We start from the raw sequence: 23,140 nt of genomic DNA, 5'->3' as shown, positions 1-23,140 counted from the left end.
AGCTCAGGACATGCTGTCTCAGAGCATGGCGGAGCGGTCCATAGATGTGGCTGTGGTCGCCGAGCCGTACTTCGTTCCCCCAGCAAATGATTGTTGGTTTGGGGACGACGGCGGCCTGGCGGCCATAGTCATACGAAGAGACGCGGCGATCCCCCCCCTGGCGATGGTGACCAGGAGTCAAGGGTTCGTCGCGGTGCAGCTGGAAGGGACCGTCGTGATCGGGGCGTACTTCTCTCCGAACAGGCCTACCGTCGAGTTCGGGCATTTCCTGGGCGAGATCGGGGCGATTGCTCGCCGCCTCGCTCCTCGTCCAGTGATTCTCGCGGGGGACCTCAATGCGAAGTCTATCGCATGGGGCTCCCCCCGCTCGGACGCTCGTGGTAGGCTACTGGAGAGATGGGCGAACGCGGCCGGCCTCTGTTTGTTGAATAGAGGGTCGGTTGCGACGTGCGTGCGGTGGCAGGGCGAGTCTATTGTGGACGTTACGTTCGCGAGCCCGGCCATCGCGCGCCGTATCCGCGACTGGAGGGTTTTGGAGGGGGCGGAGACGTTGTCAGATCACCGATATATTCGGTTTGATCTCTCCGCCCGCTCCGCAGTCGCGGACGCCCTCGGGGACCACCCCCGTGGTGCGTCCCGGTCATTCCCCAAGTGGGCACTGAAGCGCCTGAATAAGGAGCTCCTGATGGAAGCCTCTACAGTGGCGGCGTGGGCGCCCATGCGTCCACACCCGGTCGAGGTCGAGGGCGAGGCAGGGTGGTTTCGGGACACGATGCGTCGCATCTGTGATGTGTCGATGCCCCGGATTGGCCCTCGACTTCCTAATCGCCAGGCGTACTGGTGGTCGCCCGAAATTGCGCAACTCCGCGTGGAGTGCGTTCGGGCGAGGCGCGAGTGCGCCAGGCATCGCCGCCGCCGCCTGCCGCGGCGCAACGATCCAGTTGCGTTCGCGGCGGCAGAGGCCCGGCTGCACGCCGCATTTCGCGTCGCACAGAGGGCACTGCAGCTGGCCATCAGAAGAGCCAAGGATCAACACATGGAGGGTCTCCTGGAGACGCTGGATGAGGATCCGTGGGGGCGGCCCTATCATATGGTGCGCAATAAAATGCGCCCATGGGCCCCCCCGATCACGGAGCGTCTCCAGCCTCAGCAGCTGCGGGACATCGTCTCGGCGCTGTTCCCGCAGGAGCGGGAGGGATTTGTCGCGCCCGCTATGGACTCGCCGCCGGAATACGACGGCGAAGTCCCTGCCGAGGTGCCCCATATAACGGGGGCGGAGCTCCGTGTGGCCGTGCGCAAAATGTGCGCGAAGGACACTGCACCCGGCCCGGACGGTGTCCATGGCCGGGTTTGGGCCTTGGCTCTTGGTGCCCTGGGGGACCGACTCTTGAGGCTTTACAACTCCTGCCTCGAGTCGGGACGGTTTCCTTCATCGTGGAGGACGGGCAGACTCGTGCTGTTGAGAAAGGAGGGGCGCCCGGCGGATACTGCTGCCGGGTACCGTCCCATCGTGTTGCTGGATGAGGTGGGCAAGCTGCTGGAACGCATTCTGGCAGCCCGCATCATCCAGCATCTGGTCAGGGTGGGACCCGATCTGTCGGCGGAGCAATATGGCTTCCGAGAGGGCCGCTCAACGGTAGACGCGATCCTTCGCGTGCGGGCCCTCTCGGATGAGGCCGTTTCCGGGGGTGGGGTGGCTTTGGCGGTGTCACTCGATATCGCCAATGCGTTCAACACCCTGCCCTGGTCCGTGATAGGGGGGGCGCTGGAACGACACGGAGTGCCCCCCTACCTTCGCCGGCTGGTGGGTTCCTACTTGGAAGACAGATCGGTCACGTGTACCGGACACGGTGGGATCGTGCACCGGTTCCCGGTCGTGCGCGGTGTTCCACAGGGGTCGGTGCTCGGCCCTCTTTTGTGGAATATCGGGTATGACTGGGTGCTGAGGGGTGCCCTCCTCCCGGGCTTGAGCGTAATCTGTTACGCAGACGACACGTTGGTCGTGGCCCGGGGGGGGAGTTTTGCTGAGTCTGCCCGTCTTGCTACGGCTGGGGTGGCGCATGTCGTCGGCAAAATCAGGAGATTGGGCCTCGACGTGGCGCTCAGTAAATCAGAGGCCATGTGGTTCCACAGGCCCCGGAGAGTGCCACCTGTCGATGCCCATATCGTGGTTGGAGGCGTCCGTATCGGGGTCGGGGTGCAGTTGAAGTACCTCGGCCTCATTCTAGACAGTCGTTGGACCTTCCGTGCTCACTTTCAGAATCTGGTCCCTCGTTTGTTGGGGGTGGCCGGCGCGTTAAGCCGGCTCCTTCCCAATGTTGGGGGGCCTGACCAGGTGACGCGCCGTCTCTATACAGGGGTGGTGCGATCAATGGCCCTATACGGGGCGCCCGTGTGGGGCCAGTCCCTGGCCGTGGGGGTAGCGAAGCTGCTGCAACGGCCGCAACGCACCATCACGGTCAGGGTCATCCGTGGTTATCGCACCATCTCTTTCGAGGCGGCGTGTGTACTGGCTGGGACGCCGCCTTGGGTCCTGGAGGCGGAGGCGCTCGCTGCTGACTATCAGTGGCGGGCTGACCTTCGTGTACGGGGCGTGGCGCGTCCCAGCCCCAGTGTGGTCAGAGCGCGGAGGGCCCAATCTCGGCGGTCCGTACTGGAGTCATGGTCTAGACGGCTGGCCGATCCTTCGGCTGGTCGTAGGACCGTCGAGGCGATTCGCCCGGTTCTTGTGAACTGGGTGAATCGTGACAGAGGACGCCTCACTTTCCGGCTCACGCAGGTGCTCACTGGGCATGGTTGCTTCGGTGAGTTCCTGCACCGGATCGGAGCCGAGCCGACGGCAGAGTGCCACCATTGTGGTTGCGACTTGGACACGGCGGAGCACACGCTCGTCGCCTGCCCCGCATGGGAGGGGTGGCGCCGTGTCCTCGTCGCAAAAATAGGAAACGACTTGTCGTTGCCGAGTGTTGTGGCATCGATGCTCGGTGACGACGAGTCGTGGAAGGCGATGCTCGACTTCTGCGAGTGCACCATCTCGCAGAAGGAGGCGGCGGTGCGCGTGAGAGACGCACAGGCCCGCCGCCGTCGAGCGGGGGCCAGGGAGGCGGATATCGCCCAAGCCCTGGCCCTCTAAGTGTTTCGGGTCCCCTCACATGTCGGCCTGGGGACCGGCGAAGGGGGCCTAAGAAGACGACGTGCAAGCTGCTCTGCACGCGTTTTATGCATGAGCATCCGGGTGATGGAAGGCCGGCTATCCTCAACCCACGCTGGTTCTGACCCAGCGGGGTATTCCGTAGGATAGACCATTCTAACCGGCGCCATCTAGGCGGGCTTCGGATAGCCTGCCGACCGAGAGGGCTGGTGGTCGTGGCGCCGACGACCGCCAGTCCGGCGTCCCGAGGGGGAGGGTGATGGGAGAGATGTGCTCCGCACTAAACGCTTCACTTTCCCCCCTTTGCCTTTTCATGAGTTTTGTCTCATGCGAGGTTTGGACGTTGGTTGTTGAGAGACAGGAGGTTTTAGTCGGTTCGACTCCGACATGCCCCGCCCTTCATCCCCAGTGAAGGGCGGAAGTCCGGCGATTTCCTCCTGACAAAAAAAAAAAAAAAAAAAAAAAAAAAAAAAAAAAAAAAAAAAAAAAAAAAAAAAAAAAAAAAAAAAAAAAAAAAAAAAAAAAAAAAAAAGATAAATTTATTTAGCATAGCTGGATTTCAACAACGCATGTATGAGACCTAAACTTAGCATTGGGTGGACACGGGTTGAAGAAGATGTATGATAGTTTATGGCAGCCAGGTGAGTAGGAAATTAAATGAATGGTACTTACGCTGTGGTGGTCCAGATTGGTGGTGGCGGTAAGGAGGTCCAGTATTGCGGAGAATGAACCTCGCGCGGCGCGTCGGAACCCTTCCGGAGGCGAGTCGGCCGCCGCCCCACCAGCCACGCTCAGCGGGGAGCGGGCCCACTGGACAGATCGGAGGTGTCACAGAGCAAAGCCGTTGTCATTAACGACAGGTATATCTGTTGCCTTTGTCAGCAGACAAGCTTACGGTACACCTTATGGTAACTGCCGCTTATAGACGTTAGTAATGCCGGAGGCACAGCCAGTCTACTGATGAGGAGGTCTTTTTTTTATTGCTGAGATGGGTGGACGAGCTCACAGCCCACCTGGTGTTAAGTGGTTACTGGAGCCCATAGACAGCTACGACGTAAATGCGCCACCCACCTTGAGATATAAGCTCTAAGATCTCAAGTATAGTTACAACGGCTGCCCCACCCTTCAAACCGAACTGCATTACTGCTTCACGGCAGAAATAGGCAGGTTGGTGGTACCTACGCGCGCGGACTCACAAGAGGTCCTACCACCAAAAAGTTCGCAAACTCTCGTTTGAAGAACGGCACGTCATAGCGCTCGGGCGTAAAATATCGGATTGTTAGTAGGAAATAGGCCTCTGGAAACTTCTGTGGGTGAATGCAGTGATTCTACGTAATTTAGATGAACTCTGTCCCGGTAACGGCTGTGCCCCATGGAACATAAGGTACAAAGCACAGAGAGATCCGAAGTCTCTTCATAGATCCAGAGGTTCCAAACGATCCGTGAGAATGGGATTGCATTTAATAATATACGTAGGTAATAAGCACCTGGACAAAGAACGAACAAACCTATTGTTTACACTACACGAATGTTTGTCCGATGTGGGAATCGAACCCACGATCCCCGCCGCAACTGACAGGGTCTCCAACTACTGCACCACTGACTGAGTCAGTCAGATATTATAGACTAAAAGCCGAGATAAAGTTGGGTTGTGGCATGCCGGTTGTGATGACAGTGATCCCGACTGTATCAAATCGACTGTAGTGTCGGAGATGACTCCTAAATTGTACATCCCCGATATTTATCAAAGCTATTAATTATTTAAATCAATTAGGTACCTAATTATGAATCGCCACGTAAGTGCGGAAATTTTCTAAAAAAAAAAACAACATATTTTCGATACTAAGTTGTATTATGCAACAGATTTTGTATCAGGAGCACAGAGCCGGCGCGGAGGTCGATTCGTTTCAATAATTCAGTAACGAAAACCTGCTGCCTGATTCTGGGAGCCGGGTAAGTGCGAAATTAATTTAATTTTCACGGAAATTTTTTACTTCATTACATAAGGTAGCTTGAGAGAACAGACTTATTGAGACAATGCCAATCGGTGGCATAATCCAAGAAAGGAATTGAGGATCCTTTGAGGGGAATTCAAGGAAAACAAATATTTTGAATAGCTGTAACGTTTTTGTCGGATCTCTTCAACATCCCCAGTAGCCTAACTAATTTTGGGACACTACCTACTTGAACGACCTTTTGATTGTAACTTGATTATTTATGTAGAAGAGACCATCCGAGCGAGATAGTTAAAGTTAATCATTTTAAAAAAAAAAAATTTATACATAAAAAAGGCAAACCGGATTGAAATATAATTTATATAATTATTTTTCCCATTCGGGTGATCCAAATCCGGATATTATCCTCCGACCCTAATATTTTTTTTTATCAAAAATAATAAGATCACTGTATTGTCATCGGTCTATGAAACGCACGCAAATTTTCAAGTTAATCGGACATCTTCTAATTAAGTTGAAAGATTCTCTTACACAGATAGACACCGCTCATGTTAAGAATAGCGTGCTAAAGGGCTTGAAATCACAAACGTCCCTATAAATTTTTATTTATTTTCAAAGAATTATATTATTATTATTTTATTGCCCTTGTATGCAGACGAGCATACGGCCCACCTGATGGTGAGTGATTACCGTCGCCCATGGACTTCAGCAATGCCAGGCGCAGAGCCAAGCTGCTGCCTAGCATTATGAATGCGGTTAACTTCGACGGCTATAAACATATTTTCATAAACTCCTAACCTTTTTTATTCAACGATAATAGCGTCGACATTTAAAGTATTAAAAGATAAGCCACAGTTGAAATGTATGCATACACGAACCATTTGCATATTCAGTGGGCGCTTAAGTTATTTCACAACGCAATATAGGCTGTGTAGGATGAGCGTGTGAAAGACAGTTTTTATTTTTAAGTCGCATGCATAAGAATTGATTTCGGAAAACCATTAAATTGGAATTAGTCTTGTTATTTAAAAGATACAATTACTAATTTGAGAGTATGAAGCGGTGGGGATATAGCTCAGTGGTAGAGCATTCGACTGCAGATCGAGAGGTCCCCGGTTCAAACCCGGGTGTCCCCTATACTTCTTTTTTAATTTTAATTTTTAAATAATACAAGCAAGAAGGATTTCCGGTGGCTGGAGGCTTTTTTAGATACACCAGGGGAGGACGGGCTCATCCAAGAGCAATCTAATCCAAGAGCAGTCTACCATCAACTGCCCGAGCGGCTTCAAAAAGGTGCTTCGTACAAGTACTTCTCACCGCCGCCCATCAAATGTTTTTTTACAATGTATAAATGAATGACCCTCGTATACCAGGCTAATAGAAACGGAAAGAAGTAGCTTTGTCCATAAACCTCTCCATTCATTAAAAACAAATTACATGACAACATTAATGATAGTATTGTTCGTCCAATAATCAATATTCAGCTATAATGACTGACTTGATTTATTTTATCATGAATTATTTTCACGTTTACTTTATGATTGACGTTAAGAAAATGGAAAAAAAAACATTCATAAAAACCGATACTTAACAAACAAAGAAAGACAATCAGTTGATAAAGAGATGAGAAAAGTGTACTAAGCTGTGTTATCTGTTTGCCTATTTATTTACAAATTTACGTATTAAACATTTATAATAAACTAGCTGTGCTCGCAGCTTCGCCCGCTACAAAATACAGTATTTATATTAAAACATAAAAACCATTCGATTTAGAAAGCTAACTACTACCTAAGATAATTTTAGGTGAATTTACATACACACAAACATTCTCTTTTATAGTTATAGATTTCATATCAATTCGACTTATGGTTCAAAAGATAAAAATTACTGCCACCAACGCCACCTATCCGGCACTAGCGTAAGTAACTATGTTGGTCGAGTGGTCATAGTATCATTTAAATGTGTGCAAAGCTTCATATCAATTGGACTACCGGCTCTCGAGTTTTAGATGACCCTATACACACACACATACATTCTTTTTTATATATAGATATTTAAATTAAGCTATAAGCTTATTACGATTCAAAATACATATACACTACAAACAAAAAAGCCTTTAGAGATTGGATACAAGAAAGTCTTACAAATGATATTCAATTACCAGGGCAGCATAGATGGGAGGAGTATAATGTGATAACTTTTAAAACTCCGCCCACTACATTCCACTTGAATACAATATGTGTATAATAATAAGTATGGAAGAAATCTCACAAATATCGAGTACCAGGCGCACATAGCTGACGAGGAGTTACCTGGTCGGTGAGGCTGGGATCTGCTCCGTTGGCTAATAGCAGCTCCACAATGTCATTTGCGTCGGCGGCGCACGCGGCGTGCAAAGCCGAGGAACCTACCTGTTTCAACATAACAAAGAAAACTTTGTTGAGGTTTTGTTATTTTTATATTCCCTCATCGTTCACAGCGCTACATGCCTCTTTCACTCATATACCACATCCTTACACACTTATAATAAGTTCGTTTTTTTCTACATTATAAATTTCCTAGAAATCTTATAGATGGCAAAACAACGTTTGCCGGGTCAGCTAGTAGTTATATAATATGTTAAAGGGAAAATATTGTTTCGAAAAATTTTAAATTGATAATTTCTTTGGCACCGTTGTGATTTGGAATACGATGTACCTAACAAAAAAGCGTATACGATTAAGCCTGCAAGAGAATGGAATGCTCTGGCGGATGCAGTCAGAAGTGATACAACTTTAAACTGCTTTAAAAGAATGGTGAAGGAACATTACTTATCTGCTTTTTATTTCTTGCTTCTTCTGCTATTTATTTCCATATTGTTGATTTATGATGTTTATATAAGTATATATGCCTATTGGTATATAAATCAAATAGTTATTTCATATTATATGTAAACGGTATATATGTATATATTTATTGTATGTATATATTTTCCAAAATAATGTATTTCCAATAGTACACCGCAACATACCTGCTATATCGTGTAGACTGTTTTTTAATGTTAATTGCGTTTTGGTGTGCAATAAAGTATATTCTCTCTTTTTGAGATTGTCAATATACAAAAACAAAGATACAGAAATAGGTTGAACCGTGTTGTCTGACACAGCTCACAGAACTACTCACCGGATCTTCTCAGTGGATCGCGATTGCGATCCGGTGGTAGATTCTGTGAAGCACTGCTCTTGCTAGGGTTAGTGTTAGCAAATTCTCGTAGGTTGAGGGCGTGAGCACACTTACTCGTCCGCGCGTAATTAGTATAGCCCTTTAGGACAGCGAATAGGTAGAGAAAAAAACTCACGTTATTCTGTAAGTGAACATTTGCCCCAAACTCAAGCAGGTGCTCCGCGATGCCCCGGCAGCCTTGTGCACACGCCAGTTGTAGCGCGGTCACACCGCTCTGCAAGATATGCAGCGCTATAACATTACTTGACCCATCCCTTACTTCAAGTTCGTACTATGAATCTACGTTACCCAGAAACGTGGTTTATCATCATCATTATCATCAGCCTTTATCTGCCCACTGCTGGACGTAGGCCTTCCCCAATGCCTTCCACATCATGCGGTCCTCCGCCTTCCGCATCCAACGACTTCCCGCCGTGCGCACTAAGTCGTCGGTCCACCTGGTTGGAGGACGCCCCACGCTCCTGGTACCCATACGTGGCCTCCATTGGAGGACTTTCCTCCCCCACCTGGCGTCGCTGGCTCGACAGATGTGACCGGCCCATTGCCACTTTAGCCTGCTAACTTGGTGGAGAAATTTGGTTGATAGCCCTTATTAGATAATAAGTAGTAGAACTCAGTAATATTGATACATTGACTTAATTTCTATTTAAATGACTATACGTTGTTCTGACTAGTGTATAAAGCATCCAGACATAACTAAAACTAATTTTACAATTTAATCTTGCGTTTTTCATTGTCGTTATATTATTTCCAACGTTTCGTATACTATAAAGGTTTCGCGTAAAAGTATATTTAATTATGGTCTTAACCCTCAGAGTGCGAACTGTCGATAGATCGACTATATTAATGTGTATATATTATATAGTGCGGAGTGTCGGAAAATCGACTATTGCGTAATTTGGTTATAGACATAACTAATATTAATCTGTGTTTATAGGTAATTAGGTAATTAAGTCAATTTCTGTGAAATATGTGAAAATAAATTTAGCACTAGAAGGGTTAAGATATGTAATAAAAATGTATAGAAGAATTAATTTAAAATATAATATAAAGAAAATAATTTAAAGAATTTGTTTAGTGTGCAGTTTACGATTAGGCTTGTCGTTTAATATGTTTGAAATATTTATCGTGATTTGCAATTCCATTTTACTGCTCACTGTAATGACAACAAAGCTATCGCATCGAAATTTTATTGAGGTGACTGACTTTTGGTTTTGCGTTTTATAGTTTATCAAATTTCAAGGTCAGAATCGTAAATTTTACTCGCATACATCTAGCCTAATAGTAAATAATTGTGGATTTCTTCACTACACACACAATGAAAGCCTGTTAAGAAACTGATCTTCTATTTCCAAGTTCGGCTACAACAAACAAACAAACAGACAAGATGATGTGGCTGGTTAAGGATTTTTTGTTTAATTTCTTTTTCAGGCTTTTTATTACGTTCGTATATAAGGATTCATTATATTTTTTTACCGAGGGGGATCATTTTCTACATCTTAGACACGATCAAGATATAGGAATAAATTACCAGGCTAACATAAACACTAGGAGGTTGGAGTGTTAATATGTCTTTCTTTCATATTTTTTTCTATCTTTCAACGCAATAAAGCCGTTTCATGTACCCGCATGGGTAGGTCCCACCCATGAGTATTCAAACACGTCATTTCGGACCGTATCGGTCTACTCTTGGTGCTTCTAGGCTTTCCAAGTACCGGTCACCATTCTCGTCAAACTCGTCGAAAGGCGACGAAGGTTCGTCATGTAACTTAAACCACAGACGCAGAGATTCTCGTCGAATCTATTCTCAGGGGATCGCGATTCCGATCCGATGGTAAATTCTGAGAAGCACTGCTCTTGCTAGGTCAAATGTTAGCAAAGTCTCATGCTCAAGCCCATGAGCTCGCCTACATATCTAACAGGGCATCATGAATTCGAAGAAGTGACATGTAGATAATACTTAATCACAAAGTACCTACTGTAACTGATACTTTTAGTTAAATACTTACATCATCAACCGCATCGACGAAGCATTCCGCCTCCAAAAGGACCCTCACGAGCTCCGTGTGTCTGTGGACTGCAGCTATGTGTATTGGTGTCCTGCCGGCGTTGTCCCTGGCTTCCTTAGACGCACCTCGTGATACCAGGAGACTAGCAGTTGAGGAGTATCCGCCTTCGCAAGCCATGTGTAGAGCCGTACGACCGTTCTGTGGACCAGGTTTACTTAAAAAAAATCTTTTTTAACAACTTTACTGGTGGTAGGACCTCTTGTGAGTCCGCACGGGTAGGAACCACTACTCTGGCTATTTCTGCCGTGAAGCTATAATGCGTTTCGGTTTGAAGGGTGGGGCAGCCGTTGTAACTATACTGAGACCTTAGAATTCATATCTCAAGGTGGGTGGCGGCATTTACGTTGTAGATTGTAGAAAAATAAAAAGATATTACAATCTGAGGTAATTTTACAACATACATAGTACATAATTATATTGCTAAGTAAAAAGTAAAGTGATTTTCTTAGAGCCTAATAATGAAAAACGCAACGCGACGTCAAAAATGTTAATACGGTTATTACCTAGTCTTGCCATAAATACTGAGACAATGGAAAAAAAAATCTATTGCAAATAACATTTATTACTTTTCAGGTGTGTTAGTTTAATACGTAAATGTAAAACAACTTAAAGTATAAAAAGCTTATTCGAAGTGGTCTCCACTGGCTGCAATACAGTCCTTTAAACGTTGAGGCCAGTTATCAATAGAAGCACGAACTCTTTCCATGGGAAAATTTTTTCACTGCCTATCGTACGGATTATTTTAGGGACTCCAAATTATCATAGCGTTTAGAGCAAGCCGTACTCTCTAAATCTGACCATAAATCATAATCCAGCGGATTAAGATCGGGACTAGACGACGGCCAGTCTTCAGCTCTGATGAAGTCCGAAACGTTCGTTTCCAACCAAGACTGCGTAGACCGAGCTTTATGACCTGGCGCCGAGTCTTGCTGGAAGGACCATTCTTGATTATTGAACATGGTGTTGTTAAGGGGCTTCACTACCTTATCAAGAATGGTATCTGTATCAACACTTGTGCCGATGTTATGATACTTTTTTTACAAAAGTATGGCTCAGTCACTCCTTCATAGTTAATACCCCACCAAACCATCACTGAAGTTGGATAGTGCTCACGTTGCACTCTGTCAACTAATTGAGAAGCTTCCTTAGAGCTTTGAGCATAAATACGGGCATTTTGTTTATTAAAATGTTGCTCAATTGTAAAAATTTTCTGATCCGTAAACAATTTTTTCTATGACCACCCTTGGCGTACCGCTTCAGTAGTTGTTTCGATTTTACCACCCTATTCTCTTTTAAATTATCAGTTAAGAAATGACTAGTACGTCTCTTATAGGCTGCAAGTCCTAACGCATCTTTTAAAATACGCGACATGGTTCTAGGTGCTATCTTCCGGATATATATGTATATATATATGCCGGAGTCCGAGATAACCCGGTTCGTTACCCCTCCGGACCGGGTATCCGTAAATGGATTCCCCAGCGTTAAAAAAAAAAAAAGGTGCTATCTTCATCTCCCAAGATAAAATATTTTGCTTTCGGATAGGATTTATTCGAATTCTTTCCCTTACTGCTTTGACCACCTTTTTCGTACGAACACTACGTGGACAGCCAGATCTTTTTCTGTCACAAACAGAGGAGGTCTCATTGCACCTATTAATAGCCCGGTAGACAAACATTTTACTAATACCAAGCGTATGGAGAGTTTTAAAAATTGCATTTCTCTCCATACCTACCTTGTGTAATGCAATCATAGCGATTCGGTTCTCCTTATCACCCCACTCCATTTTAATATCGCAAAATATTGTACAATGTATTGGCGCCAAAATGTGAAAACTCAATGAGCAATCATAATATAAAAATGATAGATTCCAAATTCAAATATTACATTTTGTTTATTTTTAATTGTAACAGTATTTATGGCCAGACTAAGTATAATCTATGCGTCAAGAATGTTAAAAGTGCGTGATTGAAGTTTCAATATATGAATGAATTATTATTCAATTTTGTTTCCAAAATAAATAGACTTAAATGTACACATTGTTTTGGTCATAGTAAGGAGGCTTTTCAAGAAAAACTCCTTGGAATTTGGTCACGAAATATGTTATAATGGTCATTTGAAAATGGTCGTTCATATTTCATTTCGTACCTTAAGCCCTGTTTTCACTAAAATAACAAAAAGTACATTACTATATTCAAATTCGGAGTTATAGTACTATATTGAAAAAATATATTTGAAATCGCGAGTAGGTACTTATATAAGTATTGAATTATCACCCACGTGTTGAATAAAGAACAAGGACAAAGGCATCAAAGGGACAGATCGAAGCAGAGGCAGTACTTTGCGCTACAATTTTCTTCGATCTCATATCTCAAAGCGGGCAGCGGTGTTTATGTTTCGATATTGCTATTCACCGATCCATTTACAAAAAACTAGAGGTCCCGCAGTAGTCGAAATTCGACTATAATTAATTGGAATTGTAAGTTTGTATACACTATTATGATTGTATTTTATACTTCTATACAAATTTCGCCAAGGCTACACTATAAAGAAATATTAATAAAGACAAACAATATTTAATCTATTCTCAATTTGACAACAAACGTTAAGAACAAAAGTTTGACAATAAATAGTATGCATGCATGTGTGCGTCAAATACATGGTATGTAGTGTGTGTAATGTTTTCTTTATTGATTTTATGTATCTTTTATGCATTTTATTTAAAAAAAATATTAGCATTGTGCACTTCTTCTCTATATTCTCTATAAGTGTGGAAAATTTCATACTCCTCCGTCCGCGAAATTTTCGTAAAAAGGGATACAAAATTTTTGCTTCACGTATTAATATATAGATACACTCGCTGCAAGAGGTCCATATGAGCCAGTTATGTTGGATTTCGGAACGTCAAAAGTGTCAACGAGCGACGTCCGCTATAACACTTTATCCCCTTTCAATTCCAGCTGCCAAGGGCGACGCACTGATTTCATATATTCATATATCTTTAATTTGTCACATAAGGACTAATAAAGATATCACAACCAATAAATACAGTCCACTCCCATTTACCGCAACGCAACATATATGCAAGTTAATTTATTCACGATTTAAGAAAACATATATTTTGCTTTGATTCAAAGATTACTGGTGGCCCGGAGGCCTTTCCAGTTTTACCAGAACAGGTGGGCGAGCAAGGAGGGGTGGGATTTGCTAACAGCTGCTCGAGCGCCTCCGAAGGAGACCTTACAACTCAAGAGCAACTGCTTCGCGACCCGCTGAGAAGATCCGGCGAGAAACTCAGCGGGTTGATGCATGGGTTAGGTTGTACGTCGACCTCTTTGTCGAGTTCGACGAGTACGGTTACCGGAAAACATATTGTGATTCTTTCAAGGCTTTAGATTAAACTTTTCATAAGATTCCACAAAGTTTTCAGTTTATTTCGGTCCATAGATTTGAAAAAACGTTGTTGTCTACGCGCACAATACTACCAAAAAACAACATGCGGTCGAGCAGCACTACTGCCACCGCACACAGTTCTCTCGCAACAATCTTACGCATAACACCCGTGTACCTGTGCATCGTCATAGCCGTCATTTTAAAATATAATTTGGAAGGAAATAATAAAACATTCATTTCTTTTATACACCACTACTTGTCTCCTTTTCCTCGCCAACATTGTTAAAGTTTGTGCTACAAAGTATAGGTATTATGGTTACAATGGGAATAAAGTATTATGACCCGGCCTATTCGTATTTTAGTGTTGTAATAATATTTCTGTATTTATATTGCTGTGGGATATTTTAATGACTGTATTTTTATAATAAAATCAAGTAGAATTTAACTGAAATCGCATGTATACTAACAACTTCTTTCTAAGCTTGGGAGAGGTCTAAAGATTATAAATTATTGCTACAAAGAAGTTTGTCTGTATCCAAGATGAAAAGAGTAGATAAGACGTTTGTAATTTACCGTTGACCTCATTAAGTATGATTAGAAGTTTAATTGGCCATCCGTATCATAATAATGAGAAATATTGATACAATTTTATTTTTAAATAAATATAAATATATATTTACTAACGAACACGCCACGTTAACTGATTCCGTGCTAAGTTCGTAAAGAACTTGTGTTACAGGTACCAGATAACGGAAATAAATGTAAGATTTTTATTATACACATACATTTAGATAATATACATCCATAACTCTGGAAAAGACATTTTATATTTATCATACAAATTATCTTCCCTTGGCGGGATTCGAACCCGCGACCCCCTTGTGTAGTGACCATGTCCCTAGACCAGACGGCCGTTATAATTGAATTCGTTCATGGCGTAGTGAAACAGCAGTCTAAATATTACGGGGTTGCGTAGTGTGTTGACCCAATTCGGACAATGTTTGTTGACGACGGTCCTGTCGGCGAACGAGTCCTCTCATTTGTGTTCATTATGATATCACTTTACGTGTACACAGGACGACGTCAACTTTTATTGACTTGTATTTCCTTTTTTTTCTTCATCAGACGTAAAAGGCTTATTAGGTACTTTGTTAGTGCGTAATGAATTGCTTAAGTTTGCTAACAGAGCCTCTCTCTCTTTATCTCTCATATATTGAAGGATTGAAAAACAATTACATGCTGATTTTATGATTCGCTTTGAATACACAATGGCAGTCTGATTATCTGAATGATGATAATGATTACGATGGTATCGACAATGAAGATCGTAATGATGATAATGATGATCGTAATGAATATAACAAACACGAGAATAAATCGCACAAGCGTCTTGATCATTGAACACGTTGCTATTATGTTGCTTTTTAACTATGTGAAAAATAAAAACTTTAGAAAATACTCATCTGTTATAATTGGAGCAAAAACAGTTTATTAATATGTTTTTTTATAAGATCGATAGAACCCGATATAAAATGATTGAGGTTCGAAGTAACAAACACCTCTATTACTCAACTAACATTCAATCATTCTTAATCAATAATTCAATTAAGACACATATCTGTCGACTTGATAGGCGGTGACCCTCAGGCTGACATGGATGTTCCAGCTTGAAATGAACAAACCCTTTCAAGTCCGGGTGTAGCGATCGATCATCCTAATCAAAATATACAGTTCAACGAATTTCAATGCGTGTCCGAATCAATGTCAGCTCTACCGTGATAATCGGTTTCCGTATTTCGATACATTAAATTCATATTTACACAGTTCTAATTGACTAGTCACTCTTTGAAGGGCGCATTGGCTTGGCACCGGAAGGGCTCATAGTTTTCTCATTTACATTTAATAAAACCGAGCAAGGTACTAAGGGATGTGAAAGGAGTCTGTGTATCCAGAAAGAGAGGGAGGAGGTGAACAGAAAATATCATTGGAAATTTCTCTTAAAAAGGAGGGACTTTGCATGAAGGTTGCCAACTTTTTGAACAGTTAGAGCGTAAAAAATCGAGATTCTCTAAAGCTTAGGTCTCTTAAACGGGGAACTAATGATCTCTTAGTGGCAAATTGTGACACCCACCCAGACCAGCTCTGGAGACACAACAAGCTAAATCAATTATGAAATATAGATATTATAAACACAACAATATACTTTTATATAAAAGGCCGTTTTCATATGTGTCTCAAAAAAATACCGACATATAAATTCAATCAGAACAAATGGGACGGTTTCAACATTTTAATGGTTCCAAGTTATAAAAAAAAGAGATTAAACTGTAGCTGTAAATATAGTTCCAACTATGTCCCTATTTATCACTCTCTCCGCAAACACATTATTAATCAGTCACTGATCTTTAATTCTATATTGCTCGATCACTCTTAGTTCGGAACACAAGTTAAGCGGTGTTTTGTTTTTCTCTATCTATTCGCTGGTAGCCTAGGGGACTATTTCAGCTTCGCCCGGATGATCGTGGCTCACAAGCTCAACATGAGAGAATTTACTAACGCTAGCAGTAACAAGAGCAATGCTTCGCAGAATCCAAAATCGGAATCGTGACCCACTGAGAAAATCCGGCCAGAAATACAGTGGGTTGTATGGGTTAGTTCAACGAGGACACTGATCGGTGCATGAAGAGCTTAAAAGCACCGAGATTGGATCTGGGAAATCCAGCAAGACATGTTTTTTTTATGATTGAAAGGTTACTGATGGCCCGGGGGCCTTTCCAGTTTCACCAGGACAGGTGGGCGAGCAAAAGGTCAGCCAGGAGGGGTGGGATTTACTAACAACTGCCCGAGTGCCTCCGAAGGAGACCTAACAACTCAAGAGCAATTGCTTCGCGAATGAAGCAAGATATGTTTCCCGCAAGCGCGGCTTTGCATTGCCCCGTCGTCGTCGCCTGGGTCAGATAGGGAGCGGTGTAATTTAGCTTCGGCACATTGAATGCGTAGCGGACAATGAAAATAAAAATAAGGGATATTCATTATTAATTCATAAGCTTTATCATCTTGCATCTAAATAATTATTTATTTTAATTATTTGGATTTTTTATTGCCCTTGTAGGTAAACGAGCATAGGGCCCACCTGATGGTGAGTGGTTACCGTCGCCCCGGCCTTTAGCAATCCCAAGGGCAGAGCCAAGCCGCTGGCTACCTTCTAGTGCTCTCCACAAGCCTCGTTTGAAGAAGGACATGTCATAGCGCTCGGGAAACACCGCGGAAGAGAGCTCCAATCCAAAGCCAGATGGTACGTGGCAAAAAAAATCTCTGGAAACGCAATGTGGATGAACGCACTGGCTCCAGGTAGTATGAATAACTCTACTCCGGCGGCGGGCGGTGCGATGGTAAAAATTAGATGATGGAGTCATCTCTAACAATTCCTCAGAGCAAGTTTACATTAAGCAAGTTTACCTTGTTTTACATTAAGACGAACGAGCTTACGTTGCTCTCGTCAAAATCTGGTGTTGGACTAGCCACCGGAGCCCACAGACGGTCATAAAGTGGACCACGCCCACCTTGAGGCCCGGACCACCCATATGAGGTAGAGTCGTAAAATGAGAGCATATCGTATCGACTACTTCGCGGCAGAACGAGGCAGATAGTCTCTACCTGGCTTCAAATCGCCCCACCACCAGTTAAAGTTGTTAGTACATACATTATTTTTGTGATATAAAATTTAAATCGTGAATATTCCAACAAAGGAACGATTGATGATTTTGTATTAACGAAAATATCTTTGAATTTCTTTCTAGGCTCTTCTATATATATTTATAGCGCTCGGGTTGCTAATAAGGTTTAATATTAATATACCGAACACGATATGAATCCATAAAGGCGTATTCAATTACTCACGTTAATTTGCTTTAACTTTAGACGAACCAAATATAAGAGGTTCAACTAAATTCATGTTATTTAAGACCATCTTACCGTGGTTATCTTGAAAAGATCGCTCTAAGTAAGACGACGCCCATTGTAAGTAAGTACCTTCGTGTTTATATTGGTTATTACAATAAAGTATATTCAACTCGAATTTTACGTAACGCGGCGGTTTGGTATCCTTTGGCAAGATAGGTGAAACTAAAGACCATTAAAATGGAAAGTCTATCCGAGTCTATGACATCATCGTCTTCTTGCGTCTATTGTGAAAAATATCTATACCTTCACGCTGCTTGTTTAAACTTTTGGTAATAAAGACTAGAGTAACTTATGCGTACTTTACAGAAAAAAACCTTGTAAATCCTGTACAAGTGATGAAATTACGGAACGAATTGAATAAACGCGATCATATCCTCGCGAATAACTCAATAACGCGAGAATATTGCATTTGCTCCGCGACCCAGATGACAGGGCTGAGGAAAGAATAATATAAATACGGGAAAAGCTTCGTAAATATAATTGGAATATTAAACCTTGGCTTTATTGATTTAGAGCGCACGATTGCTTCACGGCTGCTATAGACAGGACCGTGGAGACAACTCGTGCGGGTATATAATTCGCCCTGCCATCACCTCAGCCCTTGCGGTACCAAGATGAAGAGCATCAGCGAATGTGTTGGATAGAGTTGTACCAAGAACAAATAATTGTTCGATTTATTTTATACCATAGCTTGGCTGAGATGCGTGAAGTAATTAGGTATGTAAATAACTAGCGACACTTTCCTTTGTGTTCCATTAGATCACACATCAAAAATATTCACAACTCTATTTAGTAGAAGATAGTAAAAAAACAAGCCCATAATATCGTTTTGATTATTCACGAACCCGTCAATAATTTAATCGATGACAAGCAAGAGGTATTCTTCTCAACAGAAAACATCGGTGGGAGCAGCGTTTTGTGTATCACTGGTGCCCATAGACATTAACAACTTAAATGCCGCCTCCCACCCTGAAACATGAGTTCTATATCTCAGTTTTTACAGATTTTTTTTCCTACTGATGATCTACAGAGACCATATCAGCGTAAGCTTAACCAGTAGGTGAGCTCACGGAGCTCAAACCTGACGATGTTGCTAACACGAACCCTAGCAAAAGCCGTGCTTCGAAGAATCTACCACCAGATCGGAAACGCGACCCACTGAGAAGATCCGGCAAGAAACTCAGTGGGCTGTGTCTGTGGGTTACTCGCCGAGCCCTTCGTCGTAAGCGACGGGTTCGACGAGAACGATGACCGGTACTTGGGGTATCTAAAAGCACCGTTAGTGGATCGGGAGGATCCGAAATGACGTGGGCTTTTACAGTACAAGGGTTGCCCCATTCTTCAATATGCAGAGTGGTGGAACTTACCCGTGCGTGCGCACAAGACGTCTTACCACCAGTAATTACGCAAATTATAATTTTTGCGAGTTTCATTTTTATTACACGATGCTATTCCCTTACAGTGAAAGTACTTCGTGAACATGTATTAAGTATGTGTTTCATTAGAAAAAAAATTTGTACCCGCCTTCGGGATTCGAACACCGACCCAGTCGCATCGCTAGAGATGCAAATGCACCGGGCGTCTTATCCCGCAGACCACGATGACTTCATTTCTCAGCGATAGAAATTATATTTTCCATAAAGTGAAATTATTTATATTATTCAGTGTGAGCGTTTAACCCCCAGTAGCGGCCTCCGCAAATGTCACTAACACGCAAATAGGCTATGTTCTCATAAATATCGGGAAAATTAACAGAATCGTTATATTTGCTGTGGATAATAATTTTAATAGAGCATATTCGTATTTAATCATTGCTTAGACCTGACAGACAAGATATAAAATAGAGAGACCAAGAATTGTAATTAAATATTAGCTTTTGTAGAAACATTTTTTTTTATTGCTTAGATGGATGGACCAACTCACAGCCCACCTAGTGTTAAGTGGTTACTGGAGCCCATAGACATCTACAACGTAAATGCGCCACCCACATCGAGATATAAGTTCTAAGATCTCAGTATAGTTACAACGGCTACCCCACCCTTCGAACCGAAACGCATTACTGCTTCACGGCGGAAATAGGCGGGGTGGTGTTACCTACCCGTGCGGACTCCCGAGATGTCCTACCACCAACATTTAACATATCTTTAGAAAGAACCAGTGGATTTCATGACAATAATGCTCATTGCCAAATAGATCACGTTTGTTGTAGCAGCGTAGGGTTATATGTTTATAGAAATATAGTTTTATTATAGATATATTTATAAAATTAATATGTAATAAGTACATATAGATATTTGATAATTCTGAAATTTAATAACATAATAATAAAGCTTTATATTATGTAGGATGATGTGTATGACTTAGTTTTTTATTATTTTCACTGGTGGTAGGACCTCTTGTGAGTCCGCACGGGTAGGTACCATCACCCCGCCTATTTCTGCCGTGAAGCAGTAATGCGTTTCGGCTTGAAGGGTTGGGCAGCCGTTGTAACTATACTGAGACCTTAGAACTTATCCCAAGGTCGGTGGCGCATTTACGTTGTAGATGTCTATGAGCTCCAGTAACCACTTAACACCAGGTGGGCTGTGAGCTCGTCCACTCATTTAAGCAATAAAAAAAAAAACAATTGTCACTTGTAGTTTATTTTCTGTACTATTTTAGTATTTTGAATAGTGAAAAGTTTATGTGTTTTTCTATTTGTTGGAAAATTTGATCATTTGGAACAAATTCTCTTTGGCACGTTTCTCTTTGAATTCATATCAAAGCGTTTCATAATGAATTTGCTAATGACACTGAAATGAATCGTTGTGGTCGGTTTGTTATTAATATCTAATTACGCGAACATTTTGCGGTTACCGTTTCATGTATTATACTTATCAAACGATCAGGTAAAGAGTAACTTGTGTCCACACTTCCATGCATTGTTCAGTTGTTATGTTTAAGAAAATGTTATATTTTTATTTTTTATTGCTTAGATGGGTGAACGAGCTCACAGCCCACCTGGTGTAAAGTGGTTGCTGGAGCCCATGGACATCTACAACGTAAATGTGCCATCCACCTTGAGATATAAGTTCTAAGATCTCAGTATAGTTACAACGGCTGCCCCACCCTTCAAATTGAAACGCATTACTGCTTCACGGCAGAAATAGGCAGGGTGGTGGTACCTACCCGCGGGGACTCACAAGAGGTCCTACCACCAGTAAGCAAATGTATTATTATGGATATTAAATACGTAAAGGTTTTAGATGCTTTCCTTAACACGTTGAACGCTATGAAGACACCATGCGTCCACGGCATATTTTCCCCTAGGGCCGCACCAAAATATCTCAGAAAAATCTGAGTAGAATTATGACTTCAATGATAAACTTTTAAAATTAGTAGTTTTATATTTTTTAACGGTCTTATATCTTTGGCTTCTCCGGACAAACTACATATACTGTGATACACCCCATATTTGTAATAAGTAGTGGCAACCAGTATAACCAAAATTCGACTATAATTAATTGAAACTATAAGTTTGAACATTAATAAGGTTCTATAGTTAAAGACTATAATACTTATATAATCACAGAGTTCGCCAAGACTACACTATAGAGAAATACTATTAAAGACAGACAATATTAATATATTCTCAATTTGACCACAGGACAGTAACATTAAATAAAAGAGTATAAATGCGTCTGTGTGTCAAATATGTGTGTAATGTTTTTTATTTACTGATTTAATGTATTTTTTATGCATAATTTAAAAAAATATTAATATTCTGCACTCCTTCTCTTTATTTTCTACAAGTGTAGGAAATTTCGTATTAAGTACTGCGTCTGCCAAATTTTCGTAAAAATACAAAATACAAAGTTTTTGCTTCACGTATTAATATACATAGTGGAAATATATTGTTTTTGTTAATATAACAGTCTATCCATAAATAAGGTACACTATGTTTCAATTTGGAAAATGTAATGCCTATTCTTTGCAATTTGGAACGCCTTGTGACCGGTAAAATAGAGGGAAAAAGGCCTAGGGGTAGAGGTCCCAAACGATGGTCGGACCAAATAGCGGAGGAACTGGGGATACCTATCAGCGACGCACTCCACCGGACTACAGGGCGGGATCGATGGAGACAGTTGGTTGACGAAATCGGACGGAGTCACGATCCTCAGCAGTGAGGAACCGATCGAAGAGAGAGAGAGAAATGCCTATTCTTACTATAGTATTTTATGAATTCTTGACATTGTTATAATATTAAAAAATACGGTGGAGTGATGAAGAGAACTGAATTGATGCATTACACAAAGTAAGTACGGATCGAAATGCAATATTTCAAATTTTTCATCCGCCTGGTCTTAGTCGAATGTCTCTGTACCGCGCTATAGGTTTAAAGACAGTGAAAAGTCTTTTTTGTTTTTTTTTTCTACCTATTCTAGTTGTCTCGAGGGGTTATACAAGATTCAACGGGAGAGGTGAAACGTCCTCTGTTCCTGACATATAAATATCTGGTGGGTCACGTAGTACTCCTACTAAAAAGCCTACTAAAGCAGTGAAAGAAATAATCTTATACGAAAGCAAATTGTTTGGTTATCTTGGGAATTGAGTGTGTCGCGTATCTTAAAAGATAACTTTAGGCTTGTAGCATATTTATTTAATATTTCTAATGAAATACGTACTTAGCAAATACTCACGATTGACTTCCACAATGAAGGAATAACATCGTGTAATAAAAATCAAACTTATGATGCAAAATTATGATCTCTTGTGAGTCCGTACGGGTCGGTACCAACACCCTGCCTGTTTCTGCCGTGAAGCAGCAATGCGTTTCGGTTTGAAGAGTGGGGCAAGCCGTTGTTTTTTTTTATTGCCAATGTAGGCAGACGAGCGTACGGCCCACCTGATGGTAAGTGGTCACCGTCGCTCATGGACGTCAGCAATGCCAGGGGCAGAGCCAAGCCGCTGCCTACCAAACTATAACTGTACTGAGACTTTAGAACTCATATCTCAAGGAGGGCGGCGGCATTTACGTTGTAGATGTCTATGGGCTCCAGAAACCACTTAACACCAGGTGGCCCGTGAACTCGTTCACGCGTCTAAGCAATAAAAAATGTACATATACGACTTGAGCTACAAATAAAATTCAACAGGGTGATAAATTTAAAGCATTTTTTTAATAATCCATGCAAAAGGGCTGACTGACAACTTTGATTTACTAATAAGATTTTTTTAGTATGAAGCTACATTTTGATAAACAAAATATGCTTAAAGCCAAACAAGAACTTTTCGATTAGTCTGTACGGTATGACGTAGGTGTTATCCGGCTTTAGTGGTTGTTTGGTGGGGTATTAACTATATTTTAATGATAAATGTATCGTATAAATATCGGGACGGCTTCAAAATAT

At 42.3% G+C, this 23,140-nt stretch overlaps 1 protein-coding gene and 1 non-coding gene across 2 annotated transcripts in view; one reads left to right on the top strand and one right to left on the bottom strand.

Annotated features, from left to right (window-relative positions):
* LOC101744698 (ankyrin repeat domain-containing protein 29) overlaps positions 1–23,140 on the bottom strand; it is an 86,228-nt gene that overhangs the window by 29,742 nt on the left and 33,346 nt on the right. Inside the window, exons 6-9 of the mRNA XM_038018384.2 lie at positions 10,338–10,535; positions 8,444–8,542; positions 7,419–7,517; positions 3,824–3,961 (exon numbers count right to left, since the gene is read on the bottom strand). Of these exons, the coding sequence (XP_037874312.1) occupies positions 3,824–3,961; positions 7,419–7,517; positions 8,444–8,542; positions 10,338–10,535 (534 nt within the window). The remainder of the gene's footprint in view (positions 1–3,823; positions 3,962–7,418; positions 7,518–8,443; positions 8,543–10,337; positions 10,536–23,140) is intronic.
* TRNAC-GCA (transfer RNA cysteine (anticodon GCA)) lies at positions 6,171–6,242 on the top strand. Its single transcript has one exon. It is a non-coding gene; the product is annotated as a tRNA-Cys (tRNA).

This window comes from Bombyx mori, chromosome 21 (assembly GCF_030269925.1).
Source record: "Bombyx mori chromosome 21, ASM3026992v2".
Taxonomy (NCBI): domain Eukaryota; kingdom Metazoa; phylum Arthropoda; class Insecta; order Lepidoptera; family Bombycidae; genus Bombyx; species Bombyx mori.
Note: the sequence above shows the minus strand (reverse complement) of the source record. Positions and strands in the feature narration are given on the sequence as shown.